Source organism: Pezoporus flaviventris, unplaced genomic scaffold (genome assembly GCF_033815535.1).
Source record: "Pezoporus flaviventris isolate CSIRO_AGI_PZ_B2104156 unplaced genomic scaffold, CSIRO_AGI_Pfla_v1 ptg000168l, whole genome shotgun sequence".
NCBI classification, from domain to species: Eukaryota; Metazoa; Chordata; class Aves; order Psittaciformes; family Psittacidae; genus Pezoporus; species Pezoporus flaviventris.
Window position 1 is genome coordinate 388,682 of NW_026892716.1, and position 16,762 is coordinate 405,443.

General features: G+C 67.2%; 5 protein-coding genes and 2 non-coding genes across 9 annotated transcripts in view; 2 read left to right on the forward strand and 5 right to left on the reverse strand.

Moving 5' to 3' along the window:
- Positions 1-385: 385 nt before the first annotated feature.
- Positions 386-3,327, reverse strand: CNGA4 (cyclic nucleotide gated channel subunit alpha 4). The gene is made up of 5 exons (XM_061480065.1): positions 3,272-3,327; positions 3,068-3,181; positions 2,891-2,997; positions 1,744-2,676; positions 386-825 (listed from the first exon to the last, which is right to left on the reverse strand). The coding sequence occupies exons 1-5, from the start codon at positions 3,325-3,327 to the stop codon at positions 386-388; spliced, it is 1,650 nt and encodes a 549-aa protein (XP_061336049.1).
- Positions 3,328-3,675: 348 nt separating this feature from the next.
- Positions 3,676-16,762, forward strand: part of NUP98 (nucleoporin 98 and 96 precursor) — a 304,506-nt gene continuing 291,419 nt past the window's right edge. Inside the window, exon 1 of the mRNA XM_061480073.1 lies at positions 3,676-3,688. The gene's annotated coding sequence lies outside the window, so the exon portion shown is untranslated. The remainder of the gene's footprint in view (positions 3,689-16,762) is intronic.
- Positions 4,228-4,905, reverse strand: LOC133283368 (basic proline-rich protein-like). Its single transcript, XM_061480066.1, has one exon. The coding sequence runs from the start codon at positions 4,903-4,905 to the stop codon at positions 4,228-4,230; it is 678 nt and encodes a 225-aa protein (XP_061336050.1).
- Positions 4,279-11,480, forward strand: FHIP1B (FHF complex subunit HOOK interacting protein 1B). 3 transcript variants are annotated; one of them, XM_061480046.1, is made up of 13 exons: positions 4,279-4,405; positions 4,663-4,705; positions 5,555-5,772; positions 6,300-6,905; positions 7,344-7,502; positions 7,616-7,702; positions 7,805-7,972; positions 8,179-8,258; positions 8,362-8,531; positions 8,791-9,714; positions 10,080-10,258; positions 10,344-10,500; positions 11,128-11,480. In XM_061480046.1, exons 3-13 carry the CDS (start codon positions 5,635-5,637, stop codon positions 11,406-11,408), a joined length of 2,949 nt encoding a protein of 982 aa, XP_061336030.1. In that variant the 5' UTR covers positions 4,279-4,405; positions 4,663-4,705; positions 5,555-5,634; the 3' UTR covers positions 11,409-11,480. The 3 variants fall into 3 exon arrangements, with proteins under 3 accessions (XP_061336030.1, XP_061336032.1, XP_061336031.1); XM_061480048.1 differs by lacking the exon at positions 11,128-11,480 and having other exon boundaries at positions 10,080-10,134; positions 10,235-10,258; positions 10,344-10,494; XM_061480047.1 differs by lacking the exon at positions 4,663-4,705 and having other exon boundaries at positions 4,300-4,405.
- On the reverse strand, positions 12,698-15,858 carry RPS11 (ribosomal protein S11). Its single transcript, XM_061480104.1, has 5 exons — positions 15,760-15,858; positions 15,318-15,449; positions 14,860-14,935; positions 13,787-13,916; positions 12,698-12,857 (listed from the first exon to the last, which is right to left on the reverse strand). The coding sequence occupies exons 1-5, from the start codon at positions 15,772-15,774 to the stop codon at positions 12,734-12,736; spliced, it is 477 nt and encodes a 158-aa protein (XP_061336088.1). The 5' UTR covers positions 15,775-15,858; the 3' UTR covers positions 12,698-12,733.
- Positions 13,540-13,628, reverse strand: LOC133283402 (small nucleolar RNA SNORD35). The gene has a single exon (XR_009747793.1). It is a non-coding gene; the product is annotated as a small nucleolar RNA SNORD35 (small nucleolar RNA).
- LOC133283403 (small nucleolar RNA SNORD35) lies at positions 14,680-14,772 on the reverse strand. Its single transcript, XR_009747794.1, has one exon. It is a non-coding gene; the product is annotated as a small nucleolar RNA SNORD35 (small nucleolar RNA).

Consider the following 16,762-nt stretch of genomic DNA (forward strand, 5'->3'; position numbering starts at 1 on the left):
TGTCCTTATCTCTGTCCTTATCCCTACTGCCATCCCCATCCCAGTCCCCATCCAGCATTCCTATCCCCATAGCACCGTCCCTGTCCCAACCCCATGTCATCATCCTACATCCCTGTCCCCATCCCTGTCCTTACCCCTGTCTCCTTCCTGATCCCCCTCCCGTCCCCATCCCAATCCAGATATTGATCCCATCCCATCCTGCTGCTTTCTTGCCATTACCAGGCTCCAGCTTTTGGGTCCCCCCATGCTGCCGTCACACCCGCAGGACCCCAGAGCTGGAGGGGCAAAGGTGGGACCTGGGGGGGGACCCTGCACCTTGGGGGGATGCTGTGACATGGGGGATGATATGGCCTGGGGGGGGGAGGGGCTGTGCTTTGGAGGCATGCTATGACCTGGGGTGACCCTGAGCCCCAGCAGGATGCTGCGCCCTGGGCGCTGCACCAGGACCCTGCCCCTTGGCCTGTCCCCCCCTGGCCTCTGCGTCCCGGCGCTGCCGCAGCCGCCGCTCGAGGCGCTGCACCCGCAGCCTCAGGTGGCCCTCGGTGGCCTCCAGCTGCGCCACCAGCGCTGCCACTCGCACCCGCAGCTGCGCCAGGGCCTCCTCCAGCCCCTGCGCTCGGAGCGCGGCCGCTGCTGCCGCCGCCTCAGCCCCGGCGTCCAGGCGGCCCGTGAGCTGCAGCAGCCGCCGGCCCTCAGCCTCCAGCGCCGCACGCGCGCCAGGGAACTCTGCCAGGACCTGGAGCAGGTCCTGCTTGGAGAGCAGGAACAGCTCCGAGTGCCCCACGCTCACGATGTCAGCCGTGCGCCGGTTCCCGCAGCGGTTCCCTGCGGGGCGGGAGCGGCGCTGACCTACTGCTGGTCTCCATACTGACACACAGTGACCCACAGTGCCCCACGCTGCCTCACTGCTGACCCACACAGTGACCCACACAGTGCCCCACGGTGCCCCAGCGCTGACCCACACAGTGACCCACACAGTGCCCCACGGTGCCCCAGCGCTGACCCACACAGTGACCCACAGTGCCCCACGGTGCCCCAGCGCTGACCCACACAGTGACCCACACAGTGCCCCACGGTGCCCCAGCGCTGACCCACACAGTGACCCACACAGTGCCCCACGGTGCCCCAGTGCTGACCCACACAGTGACCCACACAGTGCCCCATGGTGCCCCAGTGCTGACCCACACAGTGACCCACACAGTGCCCCACGGTGCCCCAGTGCTGACCCACACAGTGACCCACACTGCCCCACGCTGCCTCACTGCTGACCCACACAGTGACCCACACAGTGCCCCACACTGCCCCAGTGCTGACCCACACAGTGTCCCACACTGCCCCACACAGTGACCCACACAGTGATCCCTACTGTCCCACACTGCCCCACTGCTGACCCATACAGTGACCCACACAGTGACCCACACTGCCCCACTGCTGCACCACACAGTGACCCACAGTGCCCCACACGGTGACCCACACAGTGATCCACACTCTCCCACACTGCCCCACTGCTGACCCACATTGACACACACTGACCCACACTGCCCCACAGTGACCAACAGTGACCTACATGACACACAGTGACCCACTGCTGACCCACACATTGACCCACAGTGACACACACCTGGTGCACAGTGACCCACATTGCCCCACAGTGACCCACTGCTGACCCACACTGCCCCACAGTGACCCACTGCTGACCCACGCTGCCCCACAGGGCCGCCCCCGCCCCCCTGCGATGCTCACCGGGGATGTGGATGAGGCTGAGCTCCCCGAAGTACCTGCCCCGGCCCAGCACAGCCACGGGGGTGGCGCCGTCGTCGCCCAGCACTGCCACGAGCCCGCTGCGGATGAAGAACATGTGCCGGCCCACGTGGCCGCGGCGGCACACGGGCTCCCCGGGGCCGTAGCCCTGAGCCCGCAGGCGCAGCACGAGGCGCCGCAGGACGCCGCGCTCGCAGCCACGGAACACGCCGACGCGGCTCAGAGCCCGCAGGTGCGCCGCGGCCGCCAGCTCCTCGTGCAGCGCCCGTGGCAGTGCCCGCAGCGTGCTCTGCTCCACTGCCAGTGCTGGCTCTGGCCGCCACCGCTGCAGGCGCCGCCGCAGTTCCCCAGGCCCCAGCAGCTGCCTCACGGCCGCGGCGTCGCAGTGCCAGGCTCCGCGCGTGGCTCCCACCACGGCGCCGATGCTGCCGGTGATGGTGGCGAAGGCCAGGACCCCCAGGAGGAAGCTGAAGGTGGCGAAGAGTAGCTCGGGCACGCGGCGTGGTGTCGGCGTGTCCCCCACGGTGGCGAGCAGCAGCGTGGCCGTGTAGAAGCTGTGCAGGTACCGGCGCCAGACGCCGGTGCTGCTGGGGCAGACCCAGGCGTCGGAGCCGAGCCCGAGGCGCACCGAGAGTGCGAAATAGGCGCAGGCGAGGCTGTGGAGCGCGGCCACGGCGCCCAGCAGCAGCGCGGCCACGCGCAGGCCACCGGGACGTGCCGCCCGCGTCTCGCGGCGCTGCCAGGCCTCGCACAGGCGCCGTGCCCGCAGCCACCGCGTGGCACGAGCCTCCGGGCGCCGCCACAGCAGCTCCAGTGGTGCCGATGATGCCACGTCCCACCAGAACGAGCGGGACCAAAGGTACCGGCGGCGGATGCGGACCCGGTCCCGCACCAGGAGCCCGTCCTCAGGGAAGGCTGTGGGGGGAGAGCAGTGGTATGGGGGAGGAGGCAGTGCAGGAGGTGTGGGGCTTTGGGGGTATGGGATGATGGCGGTGTGTGGGCTGGCATGGGGGTGGTGTGAAGGGCAGGCGTGGGGTGGGGCTGGGGGTATGTGGGGCAGGTGTGGGGCACTATGGGTCACTCTGTGGGTCGCAGTGGGACAGAGTGGGGGTCCCTGTGGGTCACACACCCGTGTGGAGCCTCACGCCGATGTCCCCCAGGTACAACACGTCACTGAGGGTGTCCAGGCCCAGCCACAGCCGTGGGAGCTGGTCCTGCACCTCCGGGAAGCACAACCTGGAACCCGCACCGTCAGCGCTGCCACCAGCACCAGGACCCCCATCACCCCCCGTGTCCCCTCTGTCACCTGCAAATGGGGACAATGAAGTTGTAGAGGATGGGCAGCACCATGACCGTGATCCACCAGTAATACCGGTCACCGGAGGGGTCCAGCGTCCAGTTGTGGTGGGGCTCGGGGCTGCTGGGGGGTCAGAGGGACATCAGGGGCCACCCTATGGTGGTCACTGACCTCACCAGCCCCATCGTCAGCACCCACCCGGCTCCTGCTCACCACCAGAGTTGCCGCCGGAGCCACCGCAGGCACAGCCGGTGGCCGGTGCTGCTCATCCCGTGCCGTGGGTCTCGGTTCCTGCTCTCGGTACCAGTGCTGCAGCCCAGCAGTGACACAGAGCTTGTCCCCAGGCACCGTGACGCAGCCGCCAGCGCCCTGGCAACTCCGGTCCCTGCGGTGTCACCGGTGGAGCCTGGGGCCGGGGCCGGTGCCCATGGCCGCGGCTGCTCCAGGCACGGTGGCAGCTCCCGGTATCTGTCTTAGGCTGATGGAGCAGAGCCCGGGGTGCCCGTTATGGGGGTGCCCAGTGCAGGGGTTCCTGTCGAGGGGGTTCCCGGTGAGGGGTACGCAGTGTAGGGGGGTGCTTGCTATGGGGGTGCCCACTGTGGGGGTGCCCTTTGAATGGGGGCTCCGGTTGTAGCGGGGTGCTGTGTGCAGGCGGTACCTGGTGTAGGGGGTGCCCAGTGCAGGGGGGTTCCCATTGGGGGTCCCCCGTGCAGGGGACGCCCGGTGCAGGCGGTCCCTGGAGCAGGGTTCGTGGTGCAGGGAGGGTCCCCGTGCAGGGGACGCCCGGTGCAGGCAGTCCCTGGAGCAGGGTTCGTGGTGCAGGGAGGGTCCCCGTGCAGGGGACGCCCGGTGCAGGCAGTCCCTGGAGCAGGGTTCGTGGTGCAGGGAGGGTCCCGTTGGGGGTCCCCGTGCAGGGGACGCCCGGTGCAGGCGGTCCCTGGAGCAGGGTTCGTGGTGCAGGGAGGGTCCCGTTGCGGGGGCTCCCGCTTTAGGGTGCTCCCTGCTCCCAGCCGCTTCCCCGCTCCCGTCCCCAGCGCCCCTCGACCCACGCGACTCCCCAGGGCTCAGGCCCCGCCTCCCCGGCTGGCCCCACCCCGTGCTCAGAACAGCCAATGAGCGCTCAGCAACGCCCCGCCTGACCCCGCCCACGGAACGGGCGGGGTGGGTCCTCAGTATAGGAAGGCGTGGTCAAAGAGGCAATGGGCGGGGTCTACCTGACAGTGGGCGTGGTGACCCTGACACGGGGCGTGGCCTATGCCGGCGGTGGGCGTGTCCTGCGCGTCCGGCGCGCCGGGCGGCGGCGGGAAGATGGCGGCGGTCGTGCGCGGCCCGCGGGGGGGGCGGCTGGTGAGCGGCGGGGCCGGGGGAGCGGAGCCGGGCCGGGGCCGGGGCCGGGGCGGGCCGGGGCCTGCGGGCGGGGAACGGGCGGGGACCCGGCTGGGAGGGGCCCCGCGGGGGACCCGGGCCGGGGGGACCCAAGGTGGGGCCGGGAGCGGGGCCGGGCCTGGGCCGCGCCGCGCCGCCGGAGTCGAACCGGGCCGCGGCCGGTACCGGGGCTCGGGGCCGGGCCCAGCGTCCGCCCGACGCCTCCTCGATCCCCTCAGGGTCGGCGCTGACGGGACGGAGCTGCCGTGACCTTGACCCCAGGTAGGCGGCGGCGGGATCCGGTACCGGCCCCCGCTCGTACCGGGGCACCGGGTCGTGCCCTGTGCCTGCCCCGGGCACACGCGGGGACCGCGACAAGGCCTTTCCCGGGCTACCGGGACCCTGCTCCGGGCACGGGGCTCCGGCTGTTCCGGGGCACCGGCCCGGGGATGTGCACAGAGCTGCCCGAATGGGGCTGCCATGGGGCCGGTATCTCCCGGCTGTGCCGGGGCTCGTCCCGGTGTCTGTGTGCCAGTGGGCACCGGGAATCACCCGGCACCACGGGAGAGGCCAGAGCCATGTCCTGCAACAGGGACACGTGTTGGGATGGAGCGAGGATGGAGCCAATGGGATTGAGGTGGTTGGGATGGAGCTGATAGGATAGAGCCAGGTAGGGTGGAGGTGATGGGATGGAGTAGGATGGAGCCGGGGTGGCCGTCCCAGTTGTCCCGTTATCCTGGTTGGGTGCTGGGAGCTTCCCCCATGCTGGGGCTGGGCTGCTCCCAGTCCAAAGTGCAGGGCTGGGAGCGCCACTGGCACCCGCCCATCCCCTTCCTCGTGCTGTTCCCGGTGCTCTGGCACCATGCGGTCACCTGGCTGCTCCATCCCGTCACCGCCAGGCCTGGCCTGGGGCCACCACGTGCTCCATGGCACCGGCTGCTGGGTCCCAGTGCTCCCTGTGCTGCCGAGTGGTGCCGGGGTCAGAGATGGAGGGATGGAGATGGAGGAGATGGAGATGTTGGGATGGGGTTGGAGTGATAGAGATGGAGGGATGGAGGTGGAGGGATGGAGATGGAGACCTTATGGGGTTGCCCTGTCCTTGTGGTCTCTGAGTCACCGCTGTCCCCACAGTGCAGCCCTGTGTGCCACCAGCATGGGGTGAGTGTCCCCGTGGTGGCAGCCCCGTCCTGGTGCCATTGAGCGCGTTGGCCATGGAGCGGATGAGCTGGCTGTCCAAGCTGACACCGCGGGCGGGTGGGCAGAGGCCCCCCCGCAGCACCGGCGCCACCAGCCCCGTCACTGCCGACCCCGAGACCTGCCTCATGGTCTTCAAGAACCACTGGTCCCAGGTGAGCTGTGGGGACATGGGAACACGGCACAGGGATATGGGGACACGGCACTCAATGTGGCCACCAGGCATCTTATCATGTCCCACCACATGAGGACATGGACCCTGGCACCCAGTGTTGCCACCACATGTCATGTCAGGGCTCTCCACTGCTACGTGGGGACATGGACCATCACAGGGACATGGCATGGGGATGGGAACCCGAGCACCCAGTGCTGCCAGCATACGTCATGTCCCACCACCACATGGGGACATGGACCGCTCTGTGTCATGTCGTGTCCCGCCACCAACATACATAGACCCTTGCATTCAATGCTGCTGCCACCATACCTTGTGCCATGTCGTAACCATGGGGACATGGCACTTAGTGCCACCACCATGTGTCACGTCCTGTTCACCACCACAAGGAGACATGGACCACCATGGGAATGGGGACTGTGGCATCCCACCCCGCTGCCATGTGTCGTGTCGGGTCCCACCACCACACGGGGACATGGACCCCGGCACTCACCGATCCCCGTCCCGCAGGTGCTGCGGGTGCTGGAGCGTGGCGGCTGCCCCCCGACCCCGGATGACGTGGCAGCAGTGCGGAACCACTCGCTGCAGATGCTGCAGCTGTTGGCAGAGGAGCGGCCGCGGGCGGGCGCGGCGCAGCCGGGACCCATCCTGGCGTTCGTGGCGCAGGAGCAGGTGCTGGCGCGGCTGCTGCGCTGGCACGCTCGCAGCGGCTTCCCCGAGGAGCAGCGCCTGGAGCAGCTGCGGCTCTACGAGGTGCTGCTGGCGCAGGCGCGGCAGGCGGTGCTGCGGCACGGTGCCGTGCGCGCCCCGCTCCTGCGCCTCCTGCGCCTGTGCGCACAGCCCTCGTCCCCCGCGCTGCAGCACGGCCTCGTCCTCCTGCTCAACCAGCTCTGCGTCTGCGTGGCCAAGGAGCCTGCCATCCTGGAGCTCTTCTTCCACAGCCCCTCTGAGCAGGGCCCCGCCAACATCATCATCTTCTCGCTCCTCGTCCCCTTCATCCACCACGAGGGCGTCCTGGGGCAGCAGGCCAGGGATGCGCTGCTGCTCATCATGGCCATGTCGGCCAACAACCACGCCGTGGCCAAGTCCATCACCGACAACTCCTACTTCTGCCCGGTACAGATGGAGAACTGGGAGATGGGGGTGGAAGGATGCGGATGAAGGGGATGGAGGTGGAGGCGATAGGGATGGACAAGATGGAGGTGGAGGGATGGAGATGGAGGGGATGGAGGCAGAGGAATGGAGAGTGGGTATGGAGAATGGAGATAAGGTAAGGGGGATAGAGAGGGTGGAGGCGGAGGGGATGGCAGTGGAGGGGGTGGAAATGGAGAACTTGGAGGATTCAAGATGTCAGGGTGGAGATGGAGAGGATGGAGATGGAGAACTTGGAGGATTCGAGATGTCAGGATGGAGATGGAGAACTTGGAGGGATGGAGATGGAGAGGATGGAGATGGAGAACTTGGAGGGGCGGAGATTGGACGAAGATATTGGGTTGCGATGTCGGGATGGGATGTTGGATGCAGGTCTCCATGCCTGTGCCCGTGTCCCCACAGGTGCTGGCCGCGGGGCTGAGCGCTCTGTACTCGTCGCTGCCGCGGCGCCTGGAGGTACCAGGTGACGAATGGCACCGGCTGCGGCGCCGCGACTGGCTGGGGGTGGCCCCGCTTGTGCTCTTCATCAACAGCCTTGAGTTCTGCAATGCCGTTCTTCAGGTACTGCGGGGGGGGGAGGTCCAGGGAGGGCCGCGGGGCAGGAGACCACTGTGGGGCTCGTGACTCTGCTGTGGGTCTGGCCATGGCCATGCTCCTTGTTTCGTGCCCCACAGGTCGCCCACCCGCTGGTGCAGAAGCAGCTGGTAGAATACATCCACAACGGGTTCCTGGTGCCCGTCATGGGCCCGGCACTGCACAAGGTGAGTCCCACAGCCCCATGGACCCTGCCCCATAGACCCTGCCTCCCAGCTCCTGCCCCTGGGTCCAGGGCCAGCCCCAGCCCCACGATGCCGTGCCCGCAGACATCGGTGGAGGAGGCGGTGGCCAGCACCGCGTACCTGGAGCTGTTCCTGCGCAGCGCCAGCGCTCCGGCGCTGCTCCGCACCTTCCTGCGCTTCCTCCTGCTGCACCGCCACGACGGCAGCACCATCCTGGACACGCTCATTGCCCGCATCAACAGCAATGCCCGGGTGAGTGCCGGGGCTGCCCTGGGGGCTGCCCCACAGACTGCCCCCGGAACCTCCCACAGCGCCCTGAGCTGCTGCCCCACTGCAGGGCTGCCCCATGGACACCCCAATGGACTGTCCAGCCATGGCCCTTCCCCGCTGCGGGGCTGCCCCATGGCGCTGCCCAATGGGCTGCCCCACTGCATCCCCTGATGTGGCGCTGTCCCCAGCTCTGCATGGTGTCCCTGAGCCTCTTCCGGACCCTGCTCAGCCTCAACTGTGAGGACGTGATGCTGCAGCTGGTGCTCAGGTACCCCCCCTGTCCTGACAGCACACACTTGTCCCCCCAACACATGTCCCCCTGCATGTGTGTTCCCCCCACACACGTGTCCCCTGATGTGTGTGTCCCCCAGGTACCTGCTGCCCTGCAGCCACCTCATGCTGAGCCAGAAGCGGGCGGTCAGAGACCTGGACATCTATGGCAGGACGGCTGCCAAGTTCCTGTCCCTCATCCCACAGTGCTGCCAGCCCCAGAGCCCGCCCCTGCCCCCCCGTGACCAGGATCCGGCTGCCTGGAGCAGGGGTACGGAGCCAGTGTCCCTGTGTCCCCTGGTCACCCATATGCCAACCCTCTGTCCCCTGGGCTGCCAGATCACCCCATAGCCCAGCCCTGTATCCCTCGGGCTGCCGGGTCAACCCATATCCCAGCCTTGAGCTGCCTTTGTGCTGTCCCAGTGTCCTTTGGGCTGCCAGGTCAACCTTTATTCCCATGCTGAGCCTGGTGTTCCTTGGGTTGCCAGGTCACCCCCAGTCCCAGTCCCAGCCCTTTGCCCTCCCCACAGGTCCTGGCAGCCCCACCACGGACGCAGCACCGGCACCGGCGCCGAAGCCGTCCACCCCATCCCGTCTCTCCTTCTTCATGCGGCAGCACAATGCGGCGAGTGACGGCAATGGCGCGGCCCCGCGCTCTCCCGGAACCCCCTCTGGCAGCCCTGGGCACCGCGCTGGGAGGTGGGATGAGGTGTCGGAGCTGGACGGGAATTACCTGGAATACTTGCGGGACGCGCGGCACAGCATCGACCGCTGCGCGTGGGCCTGCCGCGTGTGGTCAGCGCCCTACGATGGCGAGGAGCCGCGGGGCGATGGGGACGGGCTCCCCACAGACACCACTGCCCCACGTCCCCCATCCCCACGGACAAAGAAACGGGGTTTGCCGGAGGGACCCCCCGGTGGTGGCGCCGGTGACACCGGCACGGCCGGGCCCAGCCCCGAGCGCCGGGAGTCGGGGCCGGTGGTTAACGGGACGCATGTGCCGGCGGCTCCGGGCCGGCCCGAGGGCGATGTGGTGGTGAAGAAAGTTCGGCGGCGGCAGCGGGAGGAGGAGGAGGAGGAGGAGGAGGAGGAGGACGGGGGCGAGGGGAGGCCCCGGCCGCGGGAGCCGCTGCCCGCTGTGGACTCGGTGCTGGACGAGCTCTTGGCCAACGCGCCCGCGGAGCCCAACGGCGGCACCATCGAGGCCTTCACCGAGGAGCTGCAAAGGCTCGAGGCCAGGATGAAGAATGGCAGCGATGGGGACGATGGGGATGAGGGGGCCACTGAGCCCCACGATCCCCCCAAAGTGCCGCATGAGGAGGAGGAGGATGAGGAGGAGGAGGAGACCTTCACCAGCTTCACCAGCCCCCCCCCGCGGCCACCGGACCCGCTGGCACAAGCAGTGGCTTCCCCGCCGCGAGCTGTGGGGCCGCCCCCCAACCAGCCCTTCACAGGTGAGCCCATGGGGTGGTGGGGCTGCCCCATAACCAGCCCCTCACTGGTGGGACAGCGGGATACGAGGCTGCCCCAAATCAGCCCTTTGCAGCTGGGATATGGGGTTGTACCAGAGGGTCACAGTGGCCACAGGGTTGCCCCCAGGCAGCCCTCCATAGGTGGGATGTGGGTATGTGGAGCTGCTCCAACCAGCCCTTCACAGCTGGGAGATGGGGTTGTACCAGGGGGTCGCACTGGCCACAGGGCTGACCCCAGCCAGCCCTTCACGTGGGGGGGTCCCACTGCCCATGAGCCCCCCCCCGCCTCGCGGTGGTGCCGGTGGCTCCAGGTGCCGGTGTCGGCTGAGCCGCCGCTGCCGGCGCAGGTCCCTTCGTGTCGGCGCTGCTGGCCAAGCTGGAGAACATGCCCCACAACTCGCTGTACGTGAACGTGCTGCTCACGGGGCTCGTGGCCCAGCTCGCCTGCTACCCCCAGCCCCTGCTCCGCTCCTTCCTGCTCAACACCAACATGGTTTTCCAGCCCAGCGTCAAGTCCCTGCTGCAGGTACCGGTGCGGCATTCGCTTGGGGCCCTGGGTGGGTCCCAGGTGGGGGTCCCAGCCCCTCCTGTGCCCTCTGCTCCTGCCGCAGGTCCTGGGCTCCGTGAAGAACAAGATCGAGGCGTTCGCGGCCACGCAGGAGGATTTCCCGGTGCTGCTCTTCAAGGCCAAGAAGTACCTGATCGGGCGGCTCGAGGGCACCGAGGGCTCGGGCACAGGGACTCCCCCTCGGCGCAGCGAGACCCCGGGTGAGGACATGGGATGGGGACAGGGGTTGGGGATATGGGTGGGGATATGAGATGGGGACCCTGAGGCGACATGGGATGGGAATATGGGGTGGGGACACTGATGGGACAGGGGGTGGGAACATCGGATGGGGATGTGGGATGGGAGACATGGGATGGGGACACTGAAGGGACATGAGATGGGGATACAGGATGGGGACACTGATGGGACATGGGATGGGAGACGTGGGATGGGGATATGAGATGGGGACAGGGGATGGGGACACTGAAGGGACATGAGATGGGGATACAGGATGGGGACACTGATGGGACATGGGGTGGGAACATGGGATGGGGATGTTGGGTGGGAGATACGGGATAGGGGAATGTGGGATGGGGGATATGAGGTGGGGACCTGGGAAAGGGATATGGGATGGGGACATGGTGGAGGGATGTGGGGATATGAGATGGGGACATGGGATCGGGATGTGAGACATGGGATGTGGGTATATGAGATGGGGACATGGTGTTGTACAGGGGCTGGGCACTGTGTGGGTCCCCGCAGTGGGTCAGGGGGTGTCAGGGGTGCTCGGGGCACTGGCCTCCCGCAGTGTGGGGGCGTCCATGCCCCCCCCTGACTGTCGGCCCCAGCCCGCAGCCGGCGGCCGTCGCTTGGGGAGCTGCTGTTGCGGCCCAGCTCCAGCCCCACGCGGCTGCGGCTGGGCCCAGCACCGGGGCCACGGGCCGGGGGGGGCGCAGGGGGCCCGTGGCCGTGGGGCGAGCGGCAGAGCCCGGCGCTGCGCGTGCGGAACGGGGTCTACAGCGCCGTCATCTTCAGCGAGTTCCTCAAGGAGCTGGCGGCCATCGCGCAGGCTCACGCCGTCACCTCGCCCTTCCTGTGCCAGCCCCCCGAGGGCGAGCCCCCCCTCTGACCTCTGCAGCCGGGGGGCAGTGGCAGGGCAGGACCCTGGCCCCCTCCATGGGTGGCTGCAGCCCTGGCACCCACCAACTGCTCGTGGGGCGCGCTGGGGGGTTGTGGGTGCCCTGGGAGGGGTGTGGGGCGGGTGCATGGGGGGGCTCTGGGGGTCAGACCCAGCTGCAATAAAGGGGCTGGTTTGTTGTTGAGGCTGCGTCTGCTGCTGCCTGCGCCGGGGGGACCCAGCAATGGGGGTGTGGGGCTGCCCCCCCAAGCAGTAGAAGGGGTGCAGATGGGACACACACACTGGGGTGCACGGGGGGGGGGTTGACATGGAAGGTGTGTGTGGGGGGGTGTGACACAGGGGAGGGTGGTTACTGAGGTGCAGGGGGGCACACCTGGGTGCAAACACCCTCCAAGGAAGAAGAGCAGGATGACGATGATGTTCTCTCACACCACGTGCTGCGCTCCCCCTGCCAGGGACAGGGTTGGGAGCAGTGGCAGCAGTAGGTGAGGGACTGGGCAGGACCCAGGGGGGGCTCTGGGGGAGACGCTGGGGCTCCATCCCATCGGAGCCGGTTGGATGCTCCACGTGGCACCACTTGATGTGGTGGAGCAAACAGGGTTGGGATGGCAGGAGCTGCCTGAGCACAGCCTATGGGCAGGACGGTGACTGGAAGCCAGAGGCAGAGCACAAGGATCCCTTGTCCATGTGGATCCAAGCCCTGGCTCTCCACGGGGCTGGTTTCAGACACGGACCCAGAAGCCTTCATGGCGACACCTTCTGTGGACACGGCCCAGCCCTTCTGGTGACATCCTGTCCCCCTCACACCTTATAAGGGACAGCAGAGAGTGGCCTCCAAGAGGTGTCTCCATTGCTCTGCTGGCCACAGCACCTTTCCCCACCCTTCCCAGTAGGAACATCTCTGCTCCGGTCTGCTCCACTGGATCAAGCCCCAGGTCCGCCTCCCCAAGGATGACATGAGCCTCCTGGTGCCCCGAGGCTGGAAAACCAGGATTTTGCTGGGATCCCATCTGGGTGATGGGAACATCAGGATCTAGCAGCTGCTGCGATGGAGCCTCTGAAGCCTTCTGCAGCACTTGGAATCATGGAATGGGTCGGACTGGAAAGGACCTTGAAGCCCCTCCAGCTCCAACCCCTGCCATGGGCAGGGACCCCTTCCACTAGAGCAGCTCGCTCCAAGCCCTGTCCAACCTTGAGCTCTTCTCCAGCCCCACTCCATGGCTCTCTGACAGACACCCCGGTGCCCCCGTGCCGCTCCCCCTGGCACCACCACACACAGGGACCTTTCCATCACGTTTATTTCTGCAGCTGCTGCCTCAGAACTTCTGGAACTGCTTCTTGGTGCCCGCAGCTTTGGTGACCTTGAGCACGTTGAAGCGCACGGTCTTGCTGAGGGGCCGGCACTCACCCACCGTGACGATGTCCCCGATCTGCACGTCCCTGCACAGACATTCCTGGGATTGCAGCCGCTCCCGACTCCCCTCCCCACGGCCTCTGGGCACCACTGCCCGGTGCCCCCCAGAGACATGCACCAGAGGCCACCTCAGATGAAGATCTAAAGTGAGCTGGTCTGGTTTTGGAGCCCCAAGGGGAGCTGTTGCCCCCATGGAGCCCATCGCTCCCCACTGGGCTGAGGCTCAAGAGGGGCTGAGGGATGAGCATGGAAGGGAACCCCGCAGTGACGGGGAGATTTCCTCCTGGTCACACAGGGGTGCCTGGAGGATGCTAACCCCTTCTTTAGGTGGACAAGGGAGGCTGTGACACCTGCATAAGAGGCTCAGGACTTGAGTGGTGGACAAAACCCACCAGCTCTGAGCCCATCCTCAGCCTTTAAGTGAGGAACACGGGATCATCATGGAATGGTTGGGGTTGAAGGGATTTTAAAGCTCATTCAGTTCCAACCCCTGCCACGGGCAGGGACCCCTTCCACTGGAGCAGCTTGCTCCAAGGCCCTGTGTCCAACCTGGCCTTGAACACTGCCAGGGATGGGGCAGCCACAGCTTCTCTGGGCACCCTGTGCCAGTGTCCCACCACCCTCGTGCTGAAGAACTTCCTAACTCCCCACTAACTCCTTGGGCAGGTTAAAGCCACCCCCTTGTTATCTGTGACCTGATCAGAACCTGTCTCTGGTTCAGCAGTTGCCACTGGCGTTGTCAGCAGGCCCGTGCTGGGGGGCTCTGAAGACCATCGTGAGATTGGACATCACCACCAGAGGCAGGTTCCGGGTCAGACGGGGCCATGAAGCCACGTGGAGGTGGGCACTTGCTGGGTTCCATACCAGGGGTGGGCTCAGCGTTGGTGTCAGGCAGTGCTCAGCAGTGTGGAACAGTCTGGTGACCCCCCAACCCCCCCATGGGGCCAGCAGGTACCTGAAGCAGGGTGAGAGGTGCACGGACATGTTCTTGTGGCGCTTCTCGAAGCGGTTGTACTTGCGGATGTAGTGCAGGTAATCCCTGCGGATGACGATGGTGCGCTGCATCTTCATCTTGGTCACCACACCTGGGACAACAAGGACAGGGTGGTTACACAGTCATGGAGTGGGATGGCCTGGAGGGAGCTTAAAGCTCCTCCAGCTCCAACCCCTGCCATGGGCAGGGACCCCTTCCACTGGAGTAGCTTGCTCCAAGCCCCTGTGTCCAACCTGGCCTTGAACACTGCCAGGGATGGGGCAGCCACAGCTTCACTGGGCACCCTGTGCCAGCGCCTCAGCACCCTCACAGGGAAGAGCTTCTCTCTAAGAGCTCAGCTCAGTCTCCCCTTGGGCAGGTTAAAGCCATTCCCCTTGGCCTGGCCCCACAGGTCCTTGTCCCAAGCCCCTCTCCAGCTTTCCTGCAGCCCCTTTAGGCACTGGAGCTGCTCTCAGGTCTCCCCTTCAGGAGCCTTCTCTTCTCCAGGCTGACCCAGCCCAGCTCTCTCAGCCTTTCTCCAGAGCAGAGCTGCTCCAGCCTACCAGCAGCTCCATGGATCAGCAGGATGAGGACAACCCAAGGCTCTCAGCACCCACCCATTTCTCCTCCCTCACCTCCAGAACAAGCTCTGGCAGATCCCTTGGGGGGCTCTGAAGGTCTCTGCCACAATGGACCGGGCTCTCCTCCTCACCCCCAGGCTCCAAACTTCACATCTGATTCTAAACCACATCATTTCTTCCTAAGCCCCTCGAAGCAGAGCCTGATACGCTCCCTCAACACCCACACTGCCTGGCCCCAGCATCTGCCCCGGGCAGCAGCACATCTGGCAGGACCCCACCATGGCCGGTTCCTCGGGCTGGGCATCAGCAAAGCCACATGGCACTGTCAGCAGAGCCCCTTCACCGGGGGGCTTGGAAGACCATCGTGAGAGAAAGACATCACATGCTGCCCGAGGACCTCACTGGGGCTGCCAGGAGCTCCAGGACAGAGCATGAGCACCCATGGGTGCTGCCCCTCGAGGAACCACCACTCACCCGAGAGGATGCGGCCACGGATGGACACGTTGCCCGTGAAGGGACACTTCTTGTCAATGTAGGTGCCCTCAATGGCCTGTAGAGAGAGGAGTTAGCAGATGGATGAGAAACGCTTCCAGGACCACGCGTGGCCAGTGTCGGGGAGCGAGGGCACCCGTGGTCGACGTTAAGGTGACACCAAGTTGGGTGGGAGCCTTGAGCTGCAGGAGGGGGGAAGGCTTCACAGAGGGGTCTGGGCCCATGGGATGAGGCTGAACCAGGCTCAGTGCTGGGACCTGCCCTCGGGCCACACTCCCCCCCCGGAGTGCTCCAGGCGTGGGGCAGCAGGACCCGGTGGTGCTGGTCACCACCTGCAGGAGCCAGCACCGAGCCCGGGGCTGGATGAGGGCCCTGGGGACGGGGTCCGGGGTGGCCTGGGCGGTGCCGGGGGTGGTGGGACACGCCCTGCCCCACGTCACCTCCTTGGGGGTCTTGAAGCCGAGGCCGATGTTCTTGTAGTACCGGGGCAGCTTCTCCTTGCCACCCTCGCCCAGCAGCACCCGCTTCTTGTTCTGGAAGATGGTGGGCTGCTTCTGGTACGCGCGCTCCGTCTGCGGGGAACGGGAACGGTCACGGGGGGCACCGGGAACGACACCGGGGTCCTGACCCCAAGGCCGGGAACGGCACCGGGATCCTGACCCCAACGCCGGGATCGGCGCCGGGATCCTCCCCCTGACCCCGGCGGCTCCGGGGCCCCATCGCCGGGCCCGGCCCCCCGGCAGTCACCACCCCCGCCTCACCGCGGCGCTCAGGCCGCTCCCGCCGCCCGTCTCCGGGCCGCAGCCGCTCCGTGCCGAGGCCGAGCGGGCTCCGCGGTGTGTCCGGAGCACGCCCGCGGGCAGGCTCCGCTCCGCCCCTCACCTGCGTGTCCGCCATCTTGGGCCGCGCGGCGAAGAAGAGACCGCGAGCCTCCCGCGGAGCCTTTTATCCTGGAGGGCGCCGGAAGTGGCTTCCCGGCGGCGCGGGAGATGGACGTCACTTCCTGCGCAGCGCTCGGGGCCGCTGGGTAGTGCCCGGGTCCCGTTCAGCGGCGGCAGCGGCGGGGAGGGAAAGGGCAGGCCAGGGCCGGGCCGGGCCTGGGCTGAGCCGAGGCCGGAGCCGCGGGTCCGGTCCGGTCCGGTCCGGTCCGGTCCGGTCCGATCCGATCCGAGCGCGGTTCGTGCTGGACGCACCCTAAAGCTCCTCCAGCCCCGTCCTGCGGCCCCCGCGGGCATCTCCGCAGCGCTCCCGGGTGCGGATGTGGAGCTGGTGCCGCCCGCGCAGCACCGGGCCCCCCCGCGCCCGTTCTCCCTGTGCGGGTGATCCAGAGCCGGTGTCCCCAGCAGAGCTCCTCAGGACGGGTCTGTGCTGCCGCCCGCTCACGGCTCATCCCAACGAGCTGGGTTAGAACGGCCGCGTCCGCGCTTCACGGGGGCATGGGGGTGCTGTGAGCGAGAGCGCTGCTCCTGCTGAGCCAGCGCCTTTCCCTCCTGATCCCGTCCCTGAGCCCTCCCAGTGGCAGCCGACGAGCGGCCGCGTTCAGGGGCGCTGGGAGCCGGGCTTTGGGGGAAGGAGCTTCCCGGCAGCCGTGCGGGGAGCCGGGATCCCCGCTTCCAGAGCCCACCGAGGCTGCCCGGTTCCTGGCAGGGTCAGGTCAGGTCACTCCATCCCCTCCGGACGCCCCTCACCTCTCCCTTTAACCAGAGGCTGATCCCAGGAACAGGTCCCGGTTTCCGCCGCCCCCAGGACAGCAGCACCTGCCCGCTCCAGGGAAGCTCCCTCCTGACCTGGATACCGGTGAGACCCCGGCTCCTCCCCCGGCCTGGGTCTGCTGGGACTGCCCCGACCCAGGGGCAGGCCCTTGCCTTTGCCCTGAGGGCTGAGC